Genomic DNA, 27281 nt, shown 5'->3' on the forward strand with positions numbered 1-27281 from the left:
CTCTTGGGGACATTCAAAACCCATCTGGATGCATTTTTGTGTGGACCTGCTCTAGGTGATCCTGCCCTGGCAGGGGGCTTGGACTAGAAGATCTTTCAAGGTCCCTTCCAAACCCTAACATTCTGTCATTCTGTGATGTGCTAGGGGAGTGAGATTCATGGTGCTTGGAGTATGGTTTAGGGCTGAACCTTGTAGAGTAGGCTTATCGGTTGGACTTGGTGATCCTGAGGGTCTTTTCCAATCTTAATCTTTCTGTGATTCTGTGATTATTTCAGCCTCATGAACAAAGAAAGGAATTTCCTGATGTACTCAAGATCTTTATCTTTGCAGTCGTTATTTGGAGACTGATGTTGAGGTTCCTGCTATGGTCATCTCAAATTTTCAAATATCCTAGTTACAAACTTTACAAACTGCTCAGCACAGATGATTTCTGCTGAATCACAAGTGATACACACTACTGTTAGGCAGTAGAGGTGAAGATTTTCTGTATTTAACTGCACCGATGGAAGTAGGAGGCACGGTTGGACTTTCAAAAGTGATAGGCTTATAGTCACTTCTGGGCAAAGTTTTATTTGTAGTTTGTCTAGAGCAAAATTATAGAAGCTTGACGTTCCTGAGGACTATACTTATCTTTTTACTTAATGAAAAGAAAGGGAAGTTGCTTTCTGAGATTGCCTAAAGGAGTTTCTTTTAACAGGCTGCTCTGCTGTCCTGGGAATTTAATGAAGTAATGGTTGGTTCTGCACTTACCTTACATGTATTGATTGAAGGACACTACGAATGGAGCCTGATGCACTAAGGTTGCCAGCATCTCCAAACTGTAATGAAAAAGCAATGCCCATGGAAAATTACTATTTTTCAGTTAGAAAGTAACTGCCAAAAGATGTGCAGATCTTTCCTAGTATTATTGCTAAAGCTAAAATACAAGTCTTAAGTTGTTTTGTTTTTTTTTTCAGTTTATAGCTTTTGTTTACTGTTTCAATATTAAAAAATCTCATAGAATAAAGCATGATAAAGCATGGCACAGAAAAAGTGTAATAGTAGTGGTAGTATTTCTGGACCTCTAAGTCACCCATTCTGGCAGTCTGATATTTAAGATTTGAAGCCTCTTAAGACATTCTTCAGTACACGCTTCTAATATTTAGATTTGCAGATACTGTAGAGAGCATTTAACTCCAAATGAAAAAGCCTTCCTTCCTTCCTGTCTTTTGGCAATACAGTGTTGAAATTACCTGATGTCATCATTAATTCTCAAATGGTATAACAAACCATTATGCATAGTTTTCTAACTTGAATGTGGCTGGAAGCCATTGACTTTCCTAATCACCCACTCAAGAGTATTTGTGTCAGTAACAATCTGTATTTAAAATATACTCTCAATTATTTATTTCTCAGAACTGGCCAGAGTGAAAGTTTGTTTTGGGTTTTGTTTTGGTTTATTTTTTGTGATTGAAAACAAGAGTTCCCAAATTAGCACATTTTAAAGGAAATAAGGAAAGATGGATCATAATGATATGATTGACAGACTTTCCTACAAGAAGTGTTTAAGTAATTTGTCTTTCAAATTTCACTTAAGATAAGTGAAATAAGCAGCTGCCCACTTCTTAACACAGTTGCCAAATAAAGGATTAGAAAGAAAAGGCATCCACTTTGCTGCAGCTAACTCAGTATTTATGCTAACTAAACAAACAAACAAATAAACAGAACCAAACTTACGAACCTTCTTTTTTTTTCCCTGCCAATTCTTAGTATCTTTGAGCTATGATGCCTTTACTTTGTAGCAATAATCTAACATAGAGTTCAATAATATCATGTGTCTCAGCAAAGTATTTCCTTGTATGAATTCATCCATGAATTAGTGTCTCTCTGAAGTAGGCAGAAATAGTAATTCAGTGTATTTGACTTTAAAGTTCCATTCATCCCTCAATGAGCTCTCCTTTATAATCTTTTATTTCTCTTACTTGGGCTGAATTCCAGACTCTTACAATAGGCATTGCAGCTCGTTTGTGCATTGGCAGAAGAAATAAACCCATTAGTCACTAACAGCAGGGGTATGCCTCAGCTCTCAGGCTCCCTTTGATCATTTTTCTGTCTCCAGTAACTCAACCAGATTCTATTTTCTAAAGTTTTCTGAAACAAAATTGGCCTTCTTGGCTGGGGGAAGGGAGAGACTTTTACCTGGAAACCTCATTATGCACACTCCTCAGATGAGACACAGCCATCTCAGCTTGCCCTTTTTTTTTTTTCTTTTTGCATGAATCGCTATCACAGAGACAAAAATAAACAAGCAAACAGGGCATCTTCAGCACTTTGCATTGCTAATTACAGTAGTGTGGCAGTTCCTCTTAACTTAAAAATGGGGTAGTCTGAGTACTTCCTCTTGACAAGTAATGCTATGGAAGAAGATTCTCTTTCTTCTCAAGAGAAGATAACTCACATTAAACACTGCTGATTGTCTTGTTATACTTGTTAAAGTAAGATCTCTGTAAGCTACTCCCTCCAGCTGAGTTAATAATTATTTTGGAAGTCATGAGCTTTTGTTAATGAGACTCAATAGTGTCCTTTTAATTCAGGAAGATAGTCCTCACAGTATTCTAAGAAACTAATGCAAGAGCTATTCCTTCTTCACTCAAGTGTCACAGTCCAGTTCATAGGAAGAGTGACTGTCTCAAGGCAAAATTATTTTTGTCACCAGTGTTGAGGTCTGCTAGACTGATGGTGTGTTTTAGCCAATACTTCCACATCAGACATCTCCTCCATGTCTTCTCCATAGTAAAAATTAAAAAAAAAGTGTTCACATTTAACATTCCAGCTGTTGTATCTTAGCAGTTAGTGTTGACCTTGGTTTTCACTGAGAAGGTCCACTGCTATGGAAATCTCTTGATTGTCATTGTATTTGCAAATAAATGTGAATATGAAAGAGTATCTCTCAGTCCTGAAGGAGAGGTAGTGTTAATGTCTTTAGGCCAAACCTGGTGAAGTAGATTCTGCAAGAGAAATGGGAATTGTCTGACTTGTATTTTCAGAGTTCTGTTATGTTACCGAATACGTCATACTCTGCAGGAGGAGCTATTTTTTGTGTGGTTTTCTCCAGAAATATGTTTCTGATGTAAGAAATGGTGATTTCAGGAGATCTTGTCCTGATTCATCCAGCTGAACGAAGCATTGTAAAGGATGTGTGAATATTGTTACTCTAGCAAAGAAATTTCTAGGTAACCAATACCTATTTGTGTATTGGCTGACCTTGTTAAGGAAAGTCATAAGCATTAAAGCTAATGCAGATTCCTGGCAGAAAGTGGTTATTTTATGACAAAAACTGTAGTGGAATTGTCTGTAGGTCGTGGGAGAACAGCAGTGAAGTGTAGGATTTCACCATGAAAGTGTTATATAAATTCATAATATTTTTTTCTGTCTGATGCCATCAGACCCCATTAAACAAGTCATCACATTCCTTTTAAGGTATTCCACCCTTGGTGAATAGATCAACCCTTTGCGTGGCTGGTCAGAGAATCAAAATTCAACTCCTTTCATCCCAGCTTTGAGAGATTGTATCCTCTGCTTAGGCTGTGTTGATACTGCACAAGCAGTGATATCTAACCAGAAGGGTAGATGAGTAGCTGGTCTCAGACAGCACATGGGCAAGGAGTACCATGTCTACATCCCTTGTGTCTGAATAGCAGACACAACACACAGACTGGAGAAGGCATTCAGCATTTAAGAAAGCACACACTGACAAAGCAGGCATTCCTTATCTCCTCTGGGAAAGCTTTCATTCTGGTCCTCATCATATCATAGATTCATAGAAATCACTGGATGGGACCTCTGGAGGTTGTCTAGTCTAAGCCCAATGCAGTAAGCAGAGACATCCCCAGTTAGATCAGGTTGCTTGGAGCCCCATCAAGCCTAACCTTGAATGTCTCCAGGGAGATTCACCTCTTACTGTTTTTTGGATGACAGATCTTGACAAGGATATATTCAGACAGTCTGTCATTCATCTATATCACCTTTTTTCTGCATCTTTCCCCCTACCATGCCATCTGCAGGTTTCTAGACAAAAAGAACTTCATTGGTTCTGAATTACAGCTTCTATCCTGGCAAGCTTTCCTGTGCCTTCCACATCTGCTTTTCACATTTCTGGAGGTACCAGCTGTGAATTAGCTTTTGTATCCTTGCTCTACAAACGTCCCAGTCTCCCTCCCCAGTTACTTTTCACTGTAATTTCCAGCTGTTTAAGGATTTACTCAGAATTGTGTTAATGTTTGAGTCAAAATTGCCTTAGTTAGATAGTGGGGCCCCTAAGTGCTGGTATGATACAGTGTCCTGATGGAAACAGTATTTGAAGAGCTGTCTGCTGAACAGCCTCTCAAGTCCACCCCATTTTTGTCAGGGAACAATTTTGAAATGGCATCAATTTGTTGAGTGTTTTTTTTTTGTGTGTGTGGGGTTTGGTTTTGTTGTTTTTTTTTTTTTTTTGGCTGGTTTTGTTTGGTTTTGTGTTTAATCTGTTGGTTTTTTCTGTAGAGACAGAAGAAATTTTGCAGCTCTTTTACCCTGTTGATAGCTGAAACCTGAAAAGCTAGGCTGGGGTCAGGCTGATGGAGCAGGAAAGAGAATTCATGCAGGGCATGGATTTACAGTAAAGGAAAGATATCTCTGGTGTGAGGGTGCCTTAATTAATTAATTTGCATGCCTGCGAAGAGAGAACTTTAACTCGCACTTCAGCTCCTGTGTCTGGCTTTTTCAGGAGAGCTGAAGCCTGTCATTTTGAAGAGTTTTGAGTGTCACCCAGAGAAAAAAGCTTAACTGGTATATAACATTTTTCTCTCCAGAAATGTGAAGTTTTAGACAGAGTAGAACTGACTAACTTCAGGCTGGCTATGTTAATTTCTGTTAATTAGCTGACATTTTGTGGCTTAGCAATTGCTTTTTTTCAATTACCTGTCAGCAAATATTTTCAGTGAAGCTTTTCTGTTGTTGAATGAACTTCCCACAAGGTTAGGCTTACAAAAACAAACAAATGCATGCATGGATTTACTGCCACAGCACCACGTTAGTCTGGCAGTGACCTAACAAACTTTGCATTGGTAAGCCAGGAGAATGACTTCACCTCTTGAGCAGTCTCTTGACTTTAAGCAGGTGTTTCATTGTAGTCACTTAATAGTTTATACCACTCTAGTTTTTAGGGATTTTCCTGTTGTTATTAGATGTAAACTTTTTGTCTTCCCTCCACACCTTTTTTGGGTAGATGACTACTAGAAGGTTGAAGAAAATGTCACTTTTATTAAAAAATTGAGTAGATTTCTGTTCAGGAAACAAGAGTTTCCTGAACCTTGCTGTTATTTTCTATGCATTAAGAACATTACTCCTATAAAAAAGGCAGTTTTGTGGGTATTTTTAACCAGCGTCTAAATGAGGGTGTCTCCAGCTGTTTCTGTGCACTACAGCCTGTAATACCTGGCATCATTGATTATTTTATCTGCAGAGTCAGCAGAAATCCTGAAAAAGGTTTTTCTTTGTTAACCTGTGTTCTTGCTGAGATCTTGGCCTGTTGCAGCAGAGTAGAACAGACATAGAGGGGATCAGTCTCTATGTGAGGCAACAATTATTTATTATTGAAGACCTGTAATAGGAGATCTGGCACAACTGGCTTTTTGTTTGCTGCAGAAGGTCTGAAGTTCTCCCAGAGCGGTGAAGTGGATAGGCTGAGGTCCCTGGCAGTGTTGCTCTCACCGGGTGGAACGGTGAATTTGCAGCTTTGTGTGCAGCCTTTCAGCATTATCAGTGCCACTTTGTAAAGTGGGAGCTGGATGGCTGAGTACACCAGTAATGAGCTGTGGGTCCTTTCCCCACACCCCGCGACAGCGACTGACAGATGGCGCGTTGGTGGCTCTGCAGGACGGGATGGTCCCTGTCCAGCCCTCAGCAGATAGTTATCCTTCTCAGGAGACAGCGATCCCAACAAGTGCTAATTACCAGCCCTGGTGACAGTCTTAGAGAGAAGCCTGAGGCTGGTACATGTCATTGGGAGGGCAGGCTCCACTCTCCAAATGAGCTATGGGCTGATTTGGGGTATTTTACATCGCCACTATTTATTGCCATAACATTTTTTTTTCTGTAAATAGGAGCTTACAGACCATAAGGCTGTCAGTTTGTTCCCCTCCACTACCATCAGTTTTTAAAAGTACAGTTGAATACAGGAAATGTAAAAGGTCTTTTGCCATTCTCATGGAAAAAGTTGTGACTTTTCTGCTGATCTCAGTACTAAATGGGTGTTACCCTAAGCTTAGATTTCTTTTCTTAAGGAGGGGACAGTGGCAAGGGACATTATTCCCAGAAAATTTTACTTTGCCTAAGCTGTGTGATTTGTAAGGGAGCACAGAAGCATTTAAAGAAAAATAAAGCAGTGAGGAATTAAGCAGCCAAGCAATCGATGTGCAGTGTTTGGTATGGGCAGGGAGGAGTATGTAGTACCTTGGCTCACTACCATCAAAAACTGCTACTGTGGGAACTGGCATGTTAGCATATGTAGCTGAATGTGAAATTTGAACTTCCTTCATTCAAACAGAAATAACTTTCTGACATATTTCTTTCTCTAAGAAAATGCAATCAAGATATTGAGAGAGGAGTTTGAAACATATTGATTGCGTTTTGAAGGCATATTATTAAATCTCTTGAGTCCTTGTTGATCTTGGATCATTATTTTTTTTCAGTGTTTCAGACTGAAAATTATTAGTAATTCTGTTGAAGTTGCAGCTAAATTACTAATTAACTTTTGTCTCAAAGATTTTATTTCTTACCTGATTCTGGCAGCACAGTGCACTCTTTACACAATGCAGTAGATTTTTTTTTTTTGCTACCTGCCTCTCTGTGCCCCTTACAATCATATAAAGCAGTTTTGGAATTAATGAGCTGTCACATGCAGGTAATGAATGAAAAGAACTGACAGAAATCCTTTTGTTATTTAAGAAATTCTAAATAATTAATGGGAAAAGAGTGTCAGAGGTTCTTCTACAATCTAAGAGGAAATTAATCTTTCAAGTTCATGGCATGACTGAACAAACTTTAAAATAGGTTTGCAAAACAACAATCTTGCTTAATGGGTTAATTTCATTTCTTTTTTCCTAGATAAACTTGCAAAATTTGACATAAAAGAATTTTATATTTTGAGAAATAGATTCCTAGTGTGCAACTTCCCTGTTCCTTGTTTATCTCAAAAGTAAAAAGTCGTGTAGATTCCTGTATTTGCCGTTGTGGTCATATCTGAGTTAGGCACTGAATGTGTTTATAGTGAGCATGTCTTGTGTACACAGATTTTGTAAACTGCAGGTTAGGTTTGGGGAATGAGGGTTGTTTCCTTACATTTTATGTTATTTTCATTTTATGTTATTTATATATAAGTCCTGCTGTACCTATGCAGAATAACCTCTACTGCTGTTGTTTTTCAGGTTACTGTCTCAGATGGGGGCACATCTCCCAAGCAGTCATCTGTTTGGGTGGTGGTTCAGGTTCTGGATGAAAATGATAACAAACCTCAGTTTCCAGAAAAAGTCTATCAGATCAAGCTGCCAGAGAGGGACCGTAAGAAAAGAGGGGAGCCAATCTACAGAGCTTTCGCTTTTGACAAAGACGAAGGCCCTAATGCAGAGATCTCATACAGCATTGTGGATGGAAACGATGATGGGAAATTTTTTATTGACCCCAAAACAGGGATGGTTTCTTCCAGAAAGCAGTTCACAGCAGGGAGTTATGACATCCTAACAGTAAGTGCTTTTTCATCGGCATGCAAACTTCTGACTTAACAAAGTTTGTTTTTTTGTTTTTTTGTTTTTAGAAATAGGCCATCTTGTATAAAGATCCATGACTGTTTAATGTGTGATCTATGTGTAAGATCTGACTGTATTAAGAAATCTAGTATTCACAGACATCTACTGCCGAAAAGTTCAGTCTGAGAGACCATTGATATTTTTGGACATGGTGAGCTACTGTCAGATTGAGTCAGCTTGCAAATTGTTGGTGTAAGTTGTTGCCTTGAACGCACAAAAAAACCCAAGAACTTGTCTGCTTGCACAGTTGTATTATGTTGAACTGGGCAGATACAGCTACAGATGGTTATTCACCTTCTGTGTGGACAATTGCTTGTCCTCATGGAAAGGTCTTTATGCTGTCCAGGTAGAGTGGCTTCAGGGAGAAGTATGTGTATTCTGTATTGTAGTACCTGTCTCACTACATTAAATAATGTAAGTATGGCAACAATTTCAGTTAAAAGAAGGCTCAGTAAGAATTTAAACCATATAGACAAGGTAAAAGAAAAAAAAAAGAATACAAAATAATGGTGTTGATATAAAGCAGTGTAAAGCTTGAATGTGCACTCTTCATCTCCAGCAATAAGACATCATGTTGTAGTTAAGGAGTTGACAAAAATTTGTCAGAAATCCACAATCCAGCCTGTAGTAAAGTGAGTGATGTCACTTACAGTAACAGTTTTCTACTGGGATACCTTTATAGGGTTAGAAACTGTGACAGGAAAATTAATAAATGTCATAATACTGAGAAATATCTAGTAGTCAGAGCAGAGCACCATTTGGGTGAGTGAGTGCCTTTTTCTGTGCAGAGCTTCAAGTCACATCTAGGATCTGGCCCTTATGAGGATGCAACAAATGAAGGTTTTCTACCTTGCAACTCCTCATCACACACTCACCTCTTTTCACTAAGGGCCTGCCTGCCTTGAACAGAGCAAGGTGATGAGTGTTAGCGTCAAACCCGCTTAACACGTTTCTAAAGAAAGAAATAGGATACAGTATTTCAGGAAAATATTTCTCATTTTTAACAGGCATAGTAATAGCATATATACACCAGTGATCCTGTGTGGCCAGAAACATACCCTTTAGTTTTAAAAGAAAAAACATTTGATTCACGTTGATGTTACTCATCAAAGCACCCATTTCGTAACTTATATTCGCCCTTTCCTTTAGCCCAGTGCTTATTGCTGGTCATCTTGTCTTTGCTGTGCTAAAACCAGAAAGCATGCCAGGCAAATATCATCCCTCTAGAGGACATCATAAAAAGAGTTATCAACAAGCTGGGCAATTCTTAATGAACATGACAGAGAAGAGAAAGCGAGGAAAATAAATATGGCTAAATTTTAAATTGTATTTGTTTTAGAGAACAAGGGAAATGATCTGAAACGTACTTAACTCAATTAAAAATCCTGAAGACCACAGTATAAAGAATACCAATCTTATCTGTAATATAGATGCCATTTAAAAGCAATCAAACATGGTCTGGTTGAGCATGTTTTGCAAGTGCATGATGTCCCACAGAGTCATTATAAAGCTCCCAGCTTTGCTGTAAGAGGGAACTGAGTGGAAGATGAAATCAGAGAGGGAAGATGGTTCTGGAGAGGAAGATGTCTGGGGGGCACTTGAATTGCATCTCCAGGAGGCCTTGCACCAGCATTTCTAAAACAAAATATTTCCATTTAAAATGTCAAAGTGTAATAGAAACAAATGAGAACTGAGAAATAGTGTTTATATTCCTCTTTTCTTGTTTCATAACATTTTACATAGAGGATTACAGAGGCCCTTTTCCAAGCAGTCATCATCATGCTATAGAATTAGGTGTGAATTGACAAACTGGGATGCTCAGTCTGAATCCTCCTGTTTTTTGTACCTGCCAGATAAAAGCAGTGGACAATGGCCGGCCCCAAAAATCTTCAACTGCACGCCTCCATATTGAGTGGATAAAAAAGCCTGCCCCCTCACCTGTGCCCCTGACTTTTGATGAGCCCTTTTACAACTTCACCGTCATGGAAAGCGATAAAGTAACGGAAATTGTCGGGGTGGTCTCTGTGCAGCCATCTAACATTCCACTCTGGTTTGATATTGTGGGTAAGTTGGGAGCCAGTGGTGTGAGGAGGACACATCAGAAGCAGAGCATATGGATTTGTGGGTTTGAGAGCAAGAAAACTAACCGTGACCTGCCCCCCTAAAATGAAACCCACTTTTGTAATGCTGAAATGAAAATGCTCTTTTAATATAGCGGTAACAATAATAATAAGATTCCTGCTTTTGTTATGACTCCTTAGCTAAGCTGAAAAAAAGCGCTCTATGGCTGAACTGGTTTTTTTTCATACTATGTTATTTACTGCAATCTTAAATGTTGTCTGTCATTTAAATTCTATTGTCATACTTTGCTAATCTCATTTCCAAATGTATTTATGGTACTTAGACTTGCTGTCCCTCATTTCTCTCTTTCTTCACCTTTTTTTCTGCATTCTGTTCTTTTTTTTCTGCTTCCGACTGCCCTGCTGCAAGGTGGCAAGCATGCTCGAGAGATGTTCTATATTCTACAGACAGCTTGTGGGCAGAACTGTTCAACAGAAGGTACCCTTAGTGCAAACACATTTGCTAAAATACAACTATCCAGGCTGCCTTTTATTTTTGCAAGTTTTTTGAGACAATTTATATTACATCTTTCGTAAGTGCCTGTGACAGGATGCGATGCGACACATGGATGTGCTGCGTTTCTTTCTATGACAGCTTTTACCGTATTTGTGTCAAATTATTATCATTTTATTCACGGATTTTCCACAGTTTATCACAAATAATTAATTCAAACTTTTCACAGTCCAGTGCCACCCATTTAACTGTGAAACAGAATGGGATGAATCAACATATGGGTTACAAATGGAGCCACCAAAAGTTTGTCTTGAATGCAAGCTGAAAAAGAGAAATGTGTTCTAATGTGAAATTTCAACCACAAAATTGCCTTAGATAAAATTGCTTAGAAAGATAAGGAGAAATCATCCTTAGCAAAGGTGAGAAGAACACTTAGAAGTAACGCTCTCAAAATTGCAGGGAAATGTCACTAGGGGTGTTGCTGCCACAAAGGACAGGGAGTAGAGTATCTCACTTGATTGCAGTGGGGAAACAGAAGTCAATGTTCTTAGGCATTTTCTCATAGCTTCTGGTGCAGACTCAGTTAGGTAATTTAAAATAACATCTGCAAAATGAGACTTTTCCAGCAGCACAATGACCCTACAAAGTTATTGTGCTAATTAATATTTGTAGGTACTTTTACATAATTTGTGTATACCTTTGGATGTAAAACATCATGTTTGCACAAAGTGGTGCTATATAAATGAAGGGATATAAAGCAAATACTATATGAAAGGTTAAAGAAACAAAAAGCCTTCGCCACAGACTTAGTGGAAAGGGTGCATCAGCAGTCTTTATTTGCAGGGATGGAGCCTGGCTCTCATTTCAGCATAGCTGTTTGTGGATGGGTTTAGGCAACAGGAAGGACAAGGACCATTAGAGAAAGGATCTGTCAGAGTTGTTTTCATCCACTGTTTGTTTCCAGTTTGTGCAGACGAAAGGCGGAAGCAGCAACATTTCCTCTTTGAATTTGTAGTGTGGTTTTTGAAGTGCCAACCACATTAAAATTAAACCCAAAGCTATTATCATCTTCTAGCCCCTGGGAAAGGACAGCATATGTTTCCTACAGTGTAGCTCAGATTCCCTTGGTTGTTTCAGTATGCTACATGCAATTTGTTAGCTAATGTTTACATTCTGTTTCTTTTCCTCACTGACCCTAACTTTCCTCCCAGGAAAAATCCAACTTTATTGATGTTATTGACGCTTTTTTCCCATTTGAACCTTTTGCTGGACTCCTCTGCCTTTCAGAGCCTTTTGGTCCTTTCCTTGGTGAATTCACCACCTCTTGTTAAAATGCTGCTTGTGTTAAGCACTGAGAGAAGCCCTCACTCTTCTGCTGCATTCTTTTACATTAGTAGAGTCACTTGCAATCAAGCAGCACCTTTTTGCCTACCAAACAGATGATATGGAGAGCTTTATGACATTTAAGCCTATAATTTGTCATTTAATGTGATCTTTATGGCTAAAATAGTTCAAATGGTTTAGGTTTTTGCTGATAAACAACTCTGTTTCCCTGTAGGACATAGTTCCTTATAGTTCAAGATGCTTCATCACTGTAGAGGGTCATGGAGACAGAGCTTCCCCAGACTTAATGAGAAATCGGTGACCCTGGCCGTGCAGTTCAGTACTGTTACCATACGAATGTTGTCGTTAGGTATTACTGCTGTTACAAATAATAACAGTAGCAACAGCACCCATTTCTGCAGCAGGAATAGCAAACAATCCTGGACATGCAGAAGACCTTGTTGTTTCAGATGCTCTGCATGCAGGATGAAAATACAAACCCCACTCTGAGTGGTTTGAGAGACAGAATACTCTATATTCAGAGTATCTTTACTGCATTCATTCAGTGTCAATATAAAAAAACACTTTTTATCCTTGCTCCTCAATGTCATCATGTGGAAAAAACATGGGTTATTAGTACAAGTTAGTTGTCATGTATGGAGAGCTGTATGGGACTGCTGATGCAAGAGATGGCTTCTGTGCTGCTATAAAACCTAGATCTGGTGCTGCTCCATCTGGTATTTTGTGATTCTGGACTTGCACAGTTCACAGTAATGTCAACAAAAGCCCTTAAGGTTTATGTGGAGGCATCATTTAATGTAGAGTTTGCAGCTTGACCTTTATGTTTATGACCTTTTCAAACTAAATGGGCACTGGAATTCCAGAGGACTTTTTTTTTAATGCATAACATACACTTTCTCCCAGATAAAAAAAAGGAAGGAATGGGGGCAGATGAAGTTTGGCCACATAGTTTTCTGTCTGTCTAGCATCAGCATTGAATTTGTACCTCAATTATATATGCTTTAAAAAAATGTTTGCATTTTTGAGTTGGGCAACCCCAAGAGATTAAGGTGCCTGGGAGGCAAAGAAATTGTCTTTCCTCCAGACTAGAGAGGAACAGGATGCTTACCTGTTCATTTCTATGTTTGTTTAATTGAGAATGGTTGAGATGTCATACCTGGTTTCTGTTTTCAGTCTGCATTCAACACCATTCTCAGTTCATGCAGATTCCACAATGTGAAAGACATGAACGTAGGCTGTTTCAGTTATGTTAAATTTATTCAGTCATTCATGAGATACTAATTTTCAATGGTAACTCCAAAGTAATTCAAAGATCTTTATTTCTCCCAAGTAAATTGAGCCCTCTCTGTCCCTTCCTTTGTTAGTGGTGGGAATGGTGTGATGACTACTTTGACACTGGTGCTAAGCTGCATGGTGCTAGTTTTTGCTTAAGTAGCATGTTGCACAGCATCTCTCTGATTCTCTGAACAGGCTTCCCTGTTCTCTCTCTCTCTCTCTCTCTTTCCTTCTTCCCCCAACCTATGCCTTTATAAGAACAGCCAAACTGTGAAAGCACATCAGAACATTTTATCAAGGGTGTTTAAATGAGAATAATTTTAGTAACTATTAATTTTAATTAATTGTCCATTTGATTCACAGTACTGCAAATTTTCATTGATGTCAAAAACACATAGCTCCCTAGCTTGCCCTAGAATTATCTTCTCAGAAATATCTAAAATACCTTTCTGATTTCTCTTCTGATTTTTATGCCCTTACCTTCTGCTTCTTAACAGTAAACGCATGGCTTTGACTCTCATTACAGTAGTTTTATCTGAAAACTCAGTCTGCATTACTTTTTTAGTTTAATATAGTACATAAAAAAATAAATATTTACATCAAGAATCAAGAAGGTTGGAAGAGACCTCAGGGATCATCGAGTCCAACCTGTCACCCTACACCTCATGCCTATCTAAACCATGGCACCAAGTGCCACGTCCAATCCCCTCTTGAACACCTCCAGGGTGTCACATAATTAATACTTACTATGTTCTGATTAATAAAAGTCTGCAGTTGAATTTGTATTTCGTGAAGCAATCATTAAGTTTATTTCATCTTTTTTGAAAACAGAACAATTTGAAATTTTGGCTTTGCTTCTTTTGCTGAAAATCCTGGAGCACTTTAGGAGTTTCAGGATTAATTTCTCTTCTACATTTTCCTCTGAATCTCTTCTCTGAGCAACATGTGAATTGTAGCAGTTGGCCCGATTTATCATCAGTATTCTTGGTGTTACACTTTGGTAAAAGACAACTAAGAATCTTCTCTGCCCTGAGAAAATGTGTTTTAGAGGACTGTTCTCTAAATGAGATCATCTCCTGTATTTCTGTTCTCCACTTGTCAATCATGGTGTGGTAGGCCAAATGAGAAATGAGACCTGTGTGAAGATCTCAGTATATTCTTCATTAAGTTTGAACTTGGAACATGAATGCTCTTTGTCATCTACCAGTGAAGGAAGACTCTTGCAAAATTTTACCTGTCTTTCATTTGAAGATGTCCTCCAGAGTTCAGCATGATCCATCTTTACATCTACGACTGAACAAGTCTGATTTTCCACAGTCATTAGATATTTCTGAGATGTGTAGTGAATCGCTTCTGGATTGTCCCACAGGAAAAGTTGGGCAAAAAGCCTTCACATGGGACTCATGTGCCTAAAAGTCCTCCAGATTTGTTGATGTGTAGCCTTCTCAAAGGAGAAAAAAATTTCTCACAGCAGCATAATTGTGTCTTAAACTGTATACCAGTATTTGATAGGAACATGTGCAGATTCAGCATCTTTCCAAAAAGGAATTCATCTAGGAAAACTGCTACCAAAAAGAATAATTGTTTTCAGCAAATGCAATAGTCAAAATATAAGCAGAATATGCTTCAAAATAAAACTCATAAAAAAACCAACACTGAAATTCAAAATGGACAGAGGTGCAGAGCCCTCTGTGGGAATGCAAGATCTGCATCATGTCTTGCTTTAGGCAAATTCTCCAGCTGACCTCTAGAAACCCCTCTCAGGGGTTTAGAAGTTTTCCTTGGCCTTTTGATTGCACCAAATGAGTGGTAAAGTTTATATCTGAAGATTCTCTCTTGTTAGTCATATAGGGTCCAGTGTTGTTTTCTTTAAAAAAAACCAGCAAAACAGAAAACAAAAAAACAACAAACAAAACAACAACAACAAATCTTTCCTATTAAAAGGAAAGTTAATTATTTCCAAAGCATATTGGACTTTTGTCAGATGTAAAATATGTTTGCAGTGACTCTGAAAGCCAAGAAACAAGCTAGGATTGATTGCAACACTCCATGTTCAGATAGAAAATGTAGCCAAGGCTGCTCTCTACAGAGAGACTATTGGCTATAGACTGTTGGCTCAGAGGTATCTTGTTTCAATTTCCTAAGAGCTCCTTCTTGATGAGACTGTACCATCTATTAAACTGAAAATTAAGATTGTTTCTACAGCTGTTAATAACTGAGTGGTTGCCCAGGGAAATTGTAGATGCCCCCTCCCTGGAAGTGGCTGGAAGGCCAGGCTAGATGGGGCTTTGAGCAATCTGATCTAGTGGAAGGTGTCCCTGCCCATGGCAGGGGAGTTGGAACTAGTTGATCTTTAAGGTTCCTTCCAATCCAAAGCATTCTATGATTCTACAGAATTGGATAGAGTTATATTAGAAAATCCTGTATAACCTATAATGTGCTTTCATATAACATAAAAATTGGCCCAGTTTTGTAAATATGTTTCCAGGGCTTACACAAGATCATTAAGACCAATGAATCGAGAAAGTAAGGGTAGAAATCATCATACTTAACTTTAGATGTCCGAAGTGTAGACATAACTCTGTGTGCTGGGTGCCTGTGGGAATCTTATAGTCAATTAGAAAGCACTTTCTGGGTGAATTTATATCATCCCAACATGATAAGTCCTCTCATCCAAATATGGCATTGCAAGTAGATGTGGACACATGAAATCCCACTCTAAGTGCTTCAATTTTATCAAAGTATTTTAAAGAAAGTCTTATCAAAGATGTATCACCATTGCATCTTAGCCTGCAATGGCATTACCAATAGCTAATCCACATCTTTCTGAGGTCATTCAGTGTTAAATGCTTTCGCAGGACGACCTGTCTAGCCAATTTGCCACTTCAATCTTCTTGCCACCTTTATCACTGATTTTCCCAAAATACCCCAGAAACTCACAATGTATTATCTTCATTTGAAATACTTCTATCCTAATGCTGTTGCAAGCACATCAGCAAAGAGAGCTTCTACATATCTTGTATCTGAAAACAGGTTTTAGTAGACCATAAAAAGGAAAGCGTGTGCCATATGCTGGAAAACGCAATAAGTAATAAAAATTCACATTAACAAAACTGAGCAGCTGAACAAAATTTCATCATCCTTAGCCCCCTTTCATCCTAAGATTGTGATCAAAGAAAATGTTAAATGGCCAGCAGTAACATTGTTAAAACTGATACTGCAGAGGAGCTTGTTTCAAAAGGGTTTGTAGTTACCCAGCAGGATGCTTTCCAAAGCCAGCCTCAGGTAGCCCAGAAGGGTGTGAAACTCACACTTGCTTAGCTGTCACCTCCTACGGGCTCAGCCCTCTAACCTCAGCATGAGCACCTTTGGGAGGAAGTGGTTTCACATGGAGTTCCCAGAACAGTTCAGCTGCGGGAGTTTTTGAGAGAAGATCCTGTTTGTTTTTACACAAGAATGTTCTCTCCCTCTCTTCATGCCCCTCCAACACCCATCTTCCAAAGATAATTGTGTTGGGTGCTTCTCTGTGTGCTTCACGGTAGGCCTTGCATAGACTTGACACGTCTATAAGGCTCTTATAATTTAGCATTTATACCTAATTCATTAATTAATCTTCAGTGCTTAATTGCAACTTCAGAACCATTCATCATATGAAGACCTGTTTTGAGAATGTATGAGGGCTGTATGGAGTAGTGCCTCTACTACTCTAGATGAGAGGCAGGGCACAATATCTGAGGCATCATTCCCGAAAGTTCAGCTGCCTGAGTAGTACATCATCTGACCATGGTCTCTTAAAATGTGCCAGACTGAGTCAGGAATAAATCAGAATTTCACTCCAGAAGAGGTTATGATCACAAATCTCACAGTAAGATGTTCTCTGATCCGTCTCTGTCTCAGTGTTTAATGCAGTTTCTGCCTTGCTTAATACAAAATGAGTCAAGGTAAAATAAAGTGCATTGCCTGGTTAGTTACAAGCGTAGGCTGGATTGGGGTGGCTGGCAACCAAGATTTATTTGTTTGCCACTAGACCATTTTGGGCCATGGGTATAACATACAAAAAAACAAAAACCTCATATGATTAATTCAGTTTTTATTTTAGGGGAAGAATATGATTCACTTAATGAAAATGGCTTGAAGAAGACAGTGTATTTGCAATGCAAACCCAGCTCTAAGCCAACAGAGGAAGGGCATTTAAAACATTCATTGCTAATCCTTCCATGTTACTTCTTGAAAGTTTTAAAGGCAGGGGGATATTTGGAAGTGCATGCCAGTTGATAGCATATAATTTTTGATTGCTCATTAAGATGGTTATTAAGCATCTTGAAGTATAGACTTTCATTTTGTTTTCATGGTTATCAGTGTGAAACACTCTTTGTAAAGTGCCTACTGTCCCAAGGCTAGCTTCATTTCAGCAGAGATTTTCTTGCAAGAATCTCAAACTCTTTTCTTCAAATGAGGGCTTGGGGTTTTTTTCAGAGTTAGTTTTCATGGTATAATTTTCCCCAAGTAAATCAATTTAAAACATTAAATGGGAGATGGCATCTTTTTTCTTCCAGAGTAACTTTTTAAAAACAAAACCCAAACACTGAAGATATGATCAATGTCCAAACCCTTGCTATTGCTTAAATGTCAAGGGCAATTATGCCTTTTTTTCTAGTGTCAAATAGTGTTAAATATATGTCTATATAGAAAGAAAAATATGCAGATTGGGCTTGCAGGAGATTAGGGAATAAGCAATGTTTCTATCCACCATAAATCACAGCAGATCCAGTGTGATTTTTCTGGAAAACCACAACTCCTCTATTAGGTTTAGAACTGTATATATATCTGAGAAAGTCTGATGGCACAACTAAAAGGACTACTTTTGAATCATTTAAGCATGCAGAAGTTTGTCAGTTCTGCCTTTCCTTTGCACAGGTCACCTGTACTCTTATTCCTCCTTCCCCTTTCTTCTCCCATTCCTGAATGGCCTCCAAGGTAGATAGGGTTAGGGCAGTGTTTTTTGTAGCTTACACTTTCCCTGCAATAGTCTGTGCAAGAGTTAGAGAGAAGTCAGGATTTCTTCACATTAAGGGCTTTGATTTGACTGTGATTCCCCCTAATCTTCAGCTTCCAGCAATTTCAAAACCTTTTTCCTCTCACTAAATGCATGAGTGTTGCTGAGAATAATGCTGGTTGTTGGTCAGAAAACCATACACATGCAAGACTTGGTGGCAGGGCAAGACAAACTGTCCTTTTTCACCTCTTTGTCCCCAACCCTAAAATAAGAGCTGTTAAAATATTTCTCTATCTATATATAAGGCATGAGAATGGGCCTCATCTCAAGAGGTCTGAGCAGCTTTTATACAGGTTTTAAGTGAAAAGCCTTGTCAAAGACAGTAGCTAGTGGCATGGCATAGCTTTGATGAATATAGCTTAAGAGTTCATTTGTCATCAGTGTTATGTTCCACCTCTCCCTGTCCTCTGCCTCCAAAAATTTCAGACTCAGATCATAACAAATACCACTTTATAGATGAGTGAGTATGATACAGCTTAGCAGCAGGGAATATGTGCCTCACTTTTGAACACAATGAGTGGTTCTAATTTATAAAGTGTAGCTGTGGCTGAGAAATCCTGTAACCCTTTGATCTCAAATTATTTATGGCTTTCTCTTACTTTTTAATACTTTTTTTATCTTTTTCTTGTTTTTTTTTTTTTTCTTTCACCTGAGACTCAGGAGGGTTTTTCCACTGCTGCCATCATTCAGTATGTGACAGAATAAGGGGATATTAGCTTCAGAAGAGTGTATTGTGAGGGTTTCTTTAATGGGAAGGAATTTAGGATGTGTATCCTGTCAGATCTATTTGAATAATTCTGAAAGGACTAGTAGAATTTGACCTTTGCTGCCAGTAGTTATCATTGTCCTTGAAATTAACATAACACTCTATTTGCATTTTAAAAATTGATGATAATTGCAATTTTTAAAGTCGGGTTTGACAATCCTTTCACCCATAAGCATCAGTGAGAATTTCCTGAATATAAAATTTGCAGCATAAAACTCTCTTAAAATTATTTTTATAAAAACAATATAGTTGTGCTTGTTCATTATCCAAACTACAAAGACACACATCTTATGAGCTTATAGCCATTTGGTTATTTTTATAGACTTAGTTATGGTTCACTTAAATAGACTGCTAGGTTTTTTTTTTTTCTTGCAGTGCATTTTAATGATATCTGCTTTCCAACGTACAAACTGTGCTTTGAAATATAAATGAGTTATGAACAAAGAAGTATCAGTAGACGTACTATGTGTGTTAAGGCAAGCCATTAAGGTGGATGCCAAATATGCCCACTTCTAGGAACGTTTTCAGTGGAAATTTTCCAGAAATGGCTAATTTAATTGTATTTTTGTGCAACAATTAGGAGGGAATTACGATAGTTCTTTCGACGCGGAGAAGGGAGTGGGCACTATTGTCGTTGCAAAGCCCTTGGATGCAGAACAGAGGTCAATATATAATATGACTGTGGAGGTCACCGATGGAACAAACATTGCCACAACTCAGGTAGAACATCACTTTCCTTTCTTGGCAAGTTTTTTCATTTGTTAGTGAAATGTATGTGCAATAAAAATTAATGATTTTGCCATTGAAATAAAACCAGCTTCTTTGAGATCACCCTTAACTAAGGGAGGGGATAGTCTTCAGTGCTTTTCCATCTGGTTGTAAAGAGTCAGCTGTTTCAGGGTGTTATTTCTCCTTTTGTCCTCTTCATGCTCACACAAAAGTAATTTGCCTTCCTCCTGCTGAGGGAGTCCTGGTCACAGGCAGCAAAGCCTAGATTTTGGCAATCATATCACCCCTTAATGGTCCAAAATACAATAGTGCTTCTGTGGTGCTAGGGAATATTACTATTGATTGTATTAAGTGGAGTTTATACCTCTCATCCTCAAAGACCCAAATGTGGGACACAGAATCAATTGTTCAGAGAAGAAATTGCTCAGAGGCAAAACTCAAAATTCAAAGGATCTCTCCTTTAGTGTCACTGCCTGCGATTACATTGTCTTCTGGGGAACAGCCCCAGTGAATCCTTTAAAATCAGATTTGCTTATCAGGCTTAGTGCTTTTCAACAAGTAAGAAGTCAGGTCAGATAAACGTGAAGGGATGGGATAATGATGGCTCTGACACATCCTTGTCAGACAGACTGTTGGAGAGACTGGGTATCTGTTCAGTGGGAGCCAGTCTGGAGATGGGACATGGTCAGGGTCTATGGTGCAGGACAGTCACTTTGCAGTCCAGGTGACACTGGGTAGACTTCAAAAAACAGCAACCTACAATACGAGGTGAACTTGTAGGGCATGGATTAGCTAGGCCCTGAAATTCTGAATTAACTGCCCAACTGTAAAGTGTGTCTATAGCCTAAATACTAGTCGATACATAGGGGAAAATGTACTGGTAGAGAACACCTGTGTCCTCAAATTCAAATAGAATGTAGTTTATAGAGGAAATTTTAAAAATAGGTTTGTGGTTATATTTACTCCTTTATAATGCAGAAAGAAGGCATTTACATATATACAGGCACACACAGATGCTTTCGTTCTACCTTGCCTTTTTGCTGAAATGGTTCAGATGTAAATCTGTATTCACTGAGTCACAACACCAGCTTTCCTAAAAGACTGTTAAATCATTAACTACTTTCTCAGTCTGAATTCCTCTTTATAACCACCCCTAAAATCTGTAAGTATTTGTCTGATAATTTCTCCTGATAGTCCACTCTTAGTAAGAAAACATCAATTGATAATAAATTACATTGTAGGAAGTCTACTATTTTCCCTAATAGTTTCTGCTAAAAATGTCACTTATTTTTAATTTGATGTATCTGGCCTGTATTCCTTGTTATGCCTTTCTCTGGTCATTTAAAGAGCTCTCTAAAAACAGTACTTTCTCCTCAGGAAGGCACTTACTCAGAATAGTCAAATCACCTCCCAGTATTCTGGTAGACAAGCAGGAGAGAATGACAAACCTCTTTACAGTCTCTTTCAGTCATGCATTTTATTCAGCCCTTGAGTAGTTTTTTGTTTAGCTAGTAATAGCTAAACTACTAGTAGTGATACTACTTTTGGTGTTGAATCCCTAACATGACTTTTTTTTTTCTTTTTTACTTTTTCTGGTAAACATTTCAGCAAAATACAATGTTAAAAAGCACATTTCAAACGTGCTGGATCCAAGTAATTTCTCTTCTTATGGACGATGTATCCTCATTGGTTTTGCTGCTTTTGATTTAATAAATTTATCCTCATTGGTTTTTGCTGCTTTTGATTTAATAAATGTATTGTCATGACAGTCTTCAAAACCTATTTTGTTGAAAACTCTACATTTTTAATTAAAACATAAAGTAAAAACATATTTCAGTAAAGCTGCTGCATTCTAAAAGAAGCCTGAACATTCTTTGTAGGAGTGATGTGACCTATTTAAGCATGTAAGATAGTCATTTAAGATTGCAGTAGATAATCACTGGTCGTACAAACCCATCTCTCCTCCATCTCTTTCTCTCCATGTTGATACTGCTGAAGTATTTAATTGTGGCCCGGATAACATCTGAGAATATGTTTGTTTTGGTCTTCACAACATAGTTTTCAAAAGCAATCATTATTTCAAAGCTGCCAGAGCTGTGGCCTGCCTCATTATCTTTCTCTTTTACAATAAATACTGTATTTTTGACTGGACTTTAGAGTCTTTGGTTACCTTATTCATCTTCATTTCTTTTGAGAACAATAATTAAAAAAACATCAAACTGATAGTTGAAGCAACGTATCTCATAGAAAGAATAAAAAAAAAAAACATTTACTGATGCCTTTTGTTGGCCTTGCTCTGAGTTTTAATAAAATTACATTGTAAGTATTTTGTCTCATATACATAGTACCACCTGCACTTCACTTCAAACTACAGCCACAAGAAGATATGATAGAAGAGGAAATGGGTGGAAATCAAATTTATAAACTCATTCCCTTTTATAATAGTAAAATATTATAACACTCCCCCCTACAATGTGTCATGGTTTGTTATGAAACAGCTGATCACTGCCATGCCAAATGAGCAGTCTTGATTTTAATTCCACCCCACCTGTTCCCCTTTATCTCTTCCTGGCCTTTTGTCTATTACACAGTTGGAGGTGGTAAAACAGAGCATACAAATGCCAAAGATTTTTGCCTTGGTAACATGATCCCTGGCACTGACTTGCAGAAGTTTTTTTAGCAGTGTTCCTGCACTACTTAAACTCTGATAAACTGTTTGCTTCCTTCATGCCTCACTGCACACATGGTTCAGTACCCGTGATGAGAGGAAGGAAATACTTTTGATTTTAAAGTTACATCTGATGTGGTCATGGCTTGCTGCTGTGTTAAGGGGTGAAAAGAACATAAGGAATATTAATTTTTAAAAAAAGAATAATATAATGAACTTCCTTAGTAAGTGAAAGCCTATTTATTTTGAAGATGATGAGGATTTCAAAAAGGAATAAAATCGCTAACGTGAGAACCAAAGAACCAGGACTTGTGAAGCCACTGCCACTCACTGTACTGCCTGTGCAGCTGGGCCCCAGCCATGCCAACAGTAACACTCTTATGGGGAGGGATGGAAGGAGGGAGCAAAAGGCAAAGAAATGTTGATTTGTTTGATTTATAGATTTGGAGTGGGAGTATAAAACTTGTGTCACACTGATTAACTTCTAGGAAAGCAAAGTCCCTAGCTTAGCCAGGGAGAGCTTTTGGGTTTTTTCCCTTAGCTTAATTCATCTTTGCTCAAGGCCCTGCAGTAATTTATGAAAGGCTGAAGGCATACATCGGCCTTAAATCCCTACGAAACACGATTCCTGCAGCTGTCAGGAGAGCTATTGGCCTTGGATGGGGACAGGGCTTCTGCATCCCACACCGGAGAGAGATGGGACAAGAGCTGTGCACAGTGACCCAGCTCCTCACCACCACCACCTCTCAGCAAAAAATCGGTGTGATGGCATTTAAGTGCCTACGCCTGCCACAATTTAACTGACTTTGGCTGTGTAACATTAGTCTTGGTCATGAGTCAGGTTTATGCCAAAGCCTCCTTTTTTTACTGAACAAATCAGATTCTTTACATCCAAGCACAACATAGGAATAGCATTTATTAATTTATTTGTAGGGTGTACTTTTGTATTTTGTGAAAATACCCACAGAAGTACTGTACAATGGGGAGCAGTCACCCAACTGATATTTTTTCACTTTAATGGAGAATGTTCTATTAACAGATTTTTTTTTTTTAAGAACAGATTCCTGAACCCATATTATTATTGGAAAGACAGTTTTGCCTCTTCCTTATTTTTCTTACCTTCTTCTTTCTTATCATGCAATAAAAAAAGATGCTTTAAAACATGAAGATTTATGCTTCCAAGCTATGAGGCAAAAAGTGCTTCAGTTTTACTTGTTGCCAAGCCATATCACTATTTCCCAGTATAGTGGACACTCAGGGAGGAACATGCACTTTTGTAGATCAATACATGATCTACTTGCAATACATTCACATGGAACCAACCAGGCTGGAAGAGCAGTTACTGCTCATTACCCCTTTCTGTCTCTCCTTGCAGAAGGTTGTGGACTTTTATTTATTCTTTTGTTCAGCATTGACCTTTAGCTGTGAGTTTCAGGATATGAAACTTGGTCTCACCTTTCAAAAAACACCTTTTCTTTATAACACTGTTTCTTAACAAAGAGGAGCCAATTGATCATCCCAAGTGAGGTTGGTTCTTTTAACTGAAAAGCTCTTTTTAGAGGACCCTGGCCAAAGTACAGATAGTACTGTAAGGGCCTGCCATAAGAGGTTCTGGGCTGTGAAGTCTTCTAGGATGGACAAGAAGTCCTGGGTTTTCAAGTCAGTTTTTCACTTTTGCTCTGTTGAACATTTCTTCCAAACTTGAAACAACCCAATTGTTAATTATTTTTCTGTCCCATCCAGCGATCTCAGCACTGTCTTGCTTTTGACTTTGCCGCTCCTTTTAACATAACACACAGAGCATGGTAAAGTGTAAATAATGAGGTTGGTAGGGAAACTGTTTGCATTTTCATGTTAAGGTTGGGGTTTGGTGGGAAGAAAAACTTGTCAGGAAGAAGCAAATAAAGCTGTGTGGTAGTACCATTTAAAGCAATATATAATCAAATAGGTTTCCAAAACCCGTACAAAAGCGTAACCTGAGTTAAGCAATTCAGGCACTTAATAGATTGTACTACAACACTGTGCCCAGACCAAGCAATTAGCCAAGCAGATTCTTCCAGCTTCTCTAAAGCAGCTCCTGGCATTTATCCAGTTTTCATTCAAATATGTTTGTGCCTAAACCTAAGGTATTTGTGATGGGCAACATTAAAAACAGCTTTGGAGAGACTTCCTGCATTAGGTTTTGTCCTGCTTTGATTTGATTGTGTTTCTCCAGGCCTTTTCCTTACCATTTTGAATACAAAGTTGTTGCTAATGCTCCAAGTGTTACTTTCCCTAATTTGTAAGCTTGGAGGCCTGTGAATCCTTTATTTCAAACTTGCTTTAACTGTGGGAAATAGGAAGTGAGCAGGGAGAAGCAGATCTTTTATAGCAAGGCGCTTGTTCGGACTATAAATTAGGCTCTGCACAATGGAAACAGAAGGAGGCAAGGCTGCCTTTCTGAAGCCCACAACGTGCTGGAAAGATAGAAGCTTTCAAGGATAACCAGGCAGAGACTGCTTTGCTGCATGTTTGCTTTATGAGCGTGGAAAAAAGACTTGCAGCTAATGTTTGTCTATGAAAAGTGGTTTAGTCAGTAACCTTGTATAGTCCTCACCAAAGAGGAATCCCTTCTTAGCAGCAAACAAATAGTAAACATTTCCATTCGTCACCTTGCGGAGACACGTTGGGAAACTTTTAAAGCCTGTCCTTGATTTTATACAATCAGCATTGTCACAACTTAACACCCCAGGCACCTACACAGTAATAAAATATATTTATGCAACAGTTCATTTTTGCCATAACTTCTGCTTGGAAATAAATATGAAGAAAGTATTAAATAAGTCATACCCTGTGAGTCTTTGAGTTACTTCAGTAGGTCTTTCGGGTGAAAGACATGCTACAGACTGGCTAAAGCTTAAGACTTCAAGGAGCAGAGTACTAGGCTTTTTGAATTCCATGGGAAATTTGCCAGTAGTACCAAGATTTTGTGCCCAAGTTTGGCAGTCACTAAATGAATTTGAGCAACTTTCTGCATATTAATGATCTGGTAGCATTCAGCTTACTCAACTTCACATACGTTTGTAGGACCAGGTTTTCTGGGAGCCTGGTGTTCCTGACAGTGCAACATTTGTCTGTTATTAAAGGAATACATTGCCCCCTTTTTAAAGTAGCACCTTACTAGAAGTTATGGTGCTGCAGCAGGCAATCTTCTGCATAGGAAGGTGGTATTTTAAAATGACCTGAAAACAGGAGGGTGGCTCAAAAAGAAACCTAAAACATCTTCCCCACCTTTGCCACTGCACTTCTCATGTGGCTGTGGTAAGTCATTAACCTTGCTGCAAGGTTTTCATGGGGAAAGGATGGTGATAGTAATAGCCACTTCTTCCTCAGAAAGTGTTGTAAGGATTGAAAGACTAATATCTATGTAAAACTTAAGTTCTGTTTTATTTTACCTGATTTGTTTTAAGCAGCTCCCAAGGTAGTTGAATTTTTAAGAACATAGGATTTCCATTTTCTTCTTTTCCATAGCTTGTGGGTTTAACAGATCTCTGTATAATCACTATTCTCAAATATAATTTAACTTCCCTTTGTTATAAGGAAAATCTAGCCCCCTCTAGTAAAGAAGAGACTGTAATGTTAAAATTACAGTTGGCTCTGGGGGATTTTGAAGGACAGCTGACAAAAATTAGAAATACTCTTAACTGCTTTAATAGAAGAAATTGTGAATCAATAATGACCTTTTTATTCATTAGCATCTCTAACCTACTGCTTTCCATCTCCAGATGGAAGTGGCTGTTGAAATGCAGAGTATGTAATAAATAATGCGTATTTCAGTGTAGATCTCTTGACAAATCATTAAAATACTGCTGTCTCAGGGGAGGAAGAGGCTTGCCACTTAAACAGACACTTGTTCAGTTTTATAGTAGATACTAAATGAAAGGGAAAAAAGAGTTGAGAAGAAACTGAAAAAGAAAAAAGAAGAAACTATCAAAGCAATTTCAAGTAAGTTTGGTGAGCACAGTGAATGAGGACCTCAGGTTTTTTATCTTTTTTCTCTTCTCCATGCCTCCCACTCCCCAGACACCATCATGGTCCATATCTGTCTGTCAGGACGTTAGCTTATACCTTTTTCAGTGGGAAGAATTGCTGCTTTGTCAATCTACACTACAATTTTCATAGTCTTATAGCCTGCCTTTGGTCTCTGGTGCTCAACCAGTCCCACCCTGTTAAGTTTATGCAGTCTAGTGAAGGCATAAATCCTGGCACTGTAGCTTGCACAGTCATGGTGAAGGCTTTGTGGTGGATAATGCTTTATGCCATCTTCTGCTTTCGCAATTTGCCAGTGATCCCAAAATGCATTAGATATATTGGGAAATGAACCCCAGCATTGGGGTGATCACATAGCACACAAACAAAATTACATGTCAGAGATTTATCAGTATTTTTAAGACACAGTGGTATGCCTCTGGACTTCCTATTTGTTTCCTTGGTTGTTGTTTTTTTCTTACAGAATAGCTTGAGCTTGTACACAGAAATGCTAAAAAATGAATTCACAGATTTTGTCTGTCCTGCACATGGCAGCTTACTTGTGTAGCTCCCACAGTAGACTGTGCTGTACAACAGAGTCAAACACTTGGTATTTTCAGTTGAATCCATTTGAGAAGTTTTTATTTATCTATTAGACTGTCTAAAATGATAACATGACCAAGTTTTTGGACACTATAATGAAAATAAATTATGTTTTTGTCTTTGTTAACAATGCAGCAGTAAAATAATCCAGCCATGTTACAGTGATCCTTGGCAAAAGACTGAGGACATCAAATCTGCTTTAGAAGATGTCTTTAAGTCTTAAACACTGGTAATCAGAATATCCTCAGTTTGTGTTACTTCCGTGTCACTGCCTCACACTAACAAAGGTAGTACAGCACAAACTCAGCTTCCCATTAAAGTCTTTATTTTCTCAGACTTTCTTCCATGTATTGTAACTAATTTCTTCACAGAGTATGGCTTTTTTTTTTTTTTTAACTCCATTAGGTTAAAAACACACCTTCATATATAGTATAG

At 38.3% G+C, this 27281-nt stretch overlaps 1 protein-coding gene across 3 annotated transcripts in view; it reads left to right on the forward strand.

The window, feature by feature from the left end:
• Window positions 1-27281, forward strand: part of FAT3 (FAT atypical cadherin 3) — a 329724-nt gene that overhangs the window by 214957 nt on the left and 87486 nt on the right. For 2 of the 3 annotated variants that reach the window (XM_054382519.1, XM_054382527.1), the window contains exons 4-6: window positions 7446-7760; window positions 9677-9887; window positions 19419-19558. In XM_054382519.1, the coding sequence (XP_054238494.1) occupies window positions 7446-7760; window positions 9677-9887; window positions 19419-19558 (666 nt within the window). Of the gene's footprint in view, window positions 1-7445; window positions 7761-9676; window positions 9888-10313; window positions 10383-19418; window positions 19559-27281 lie in introns of all 3 variants that reach the window. The other variant, XM_054382510.1, reaches the window with a different exon arrangement.

Source organism: Indicator indicator, chromosome 1 (genome assembly GCF_027791375.1).
Source record: "Indicator indicator isolate 239-I01 chromosome 1, UM_Iind_1.1, whole genome shotgun sequence".
Taxonomy (NCBI): Eukaryota; Metazoa; Chordata; class Aves; order Piciformes; family Indicatoridae; genus Indicator; species Indicator indicator.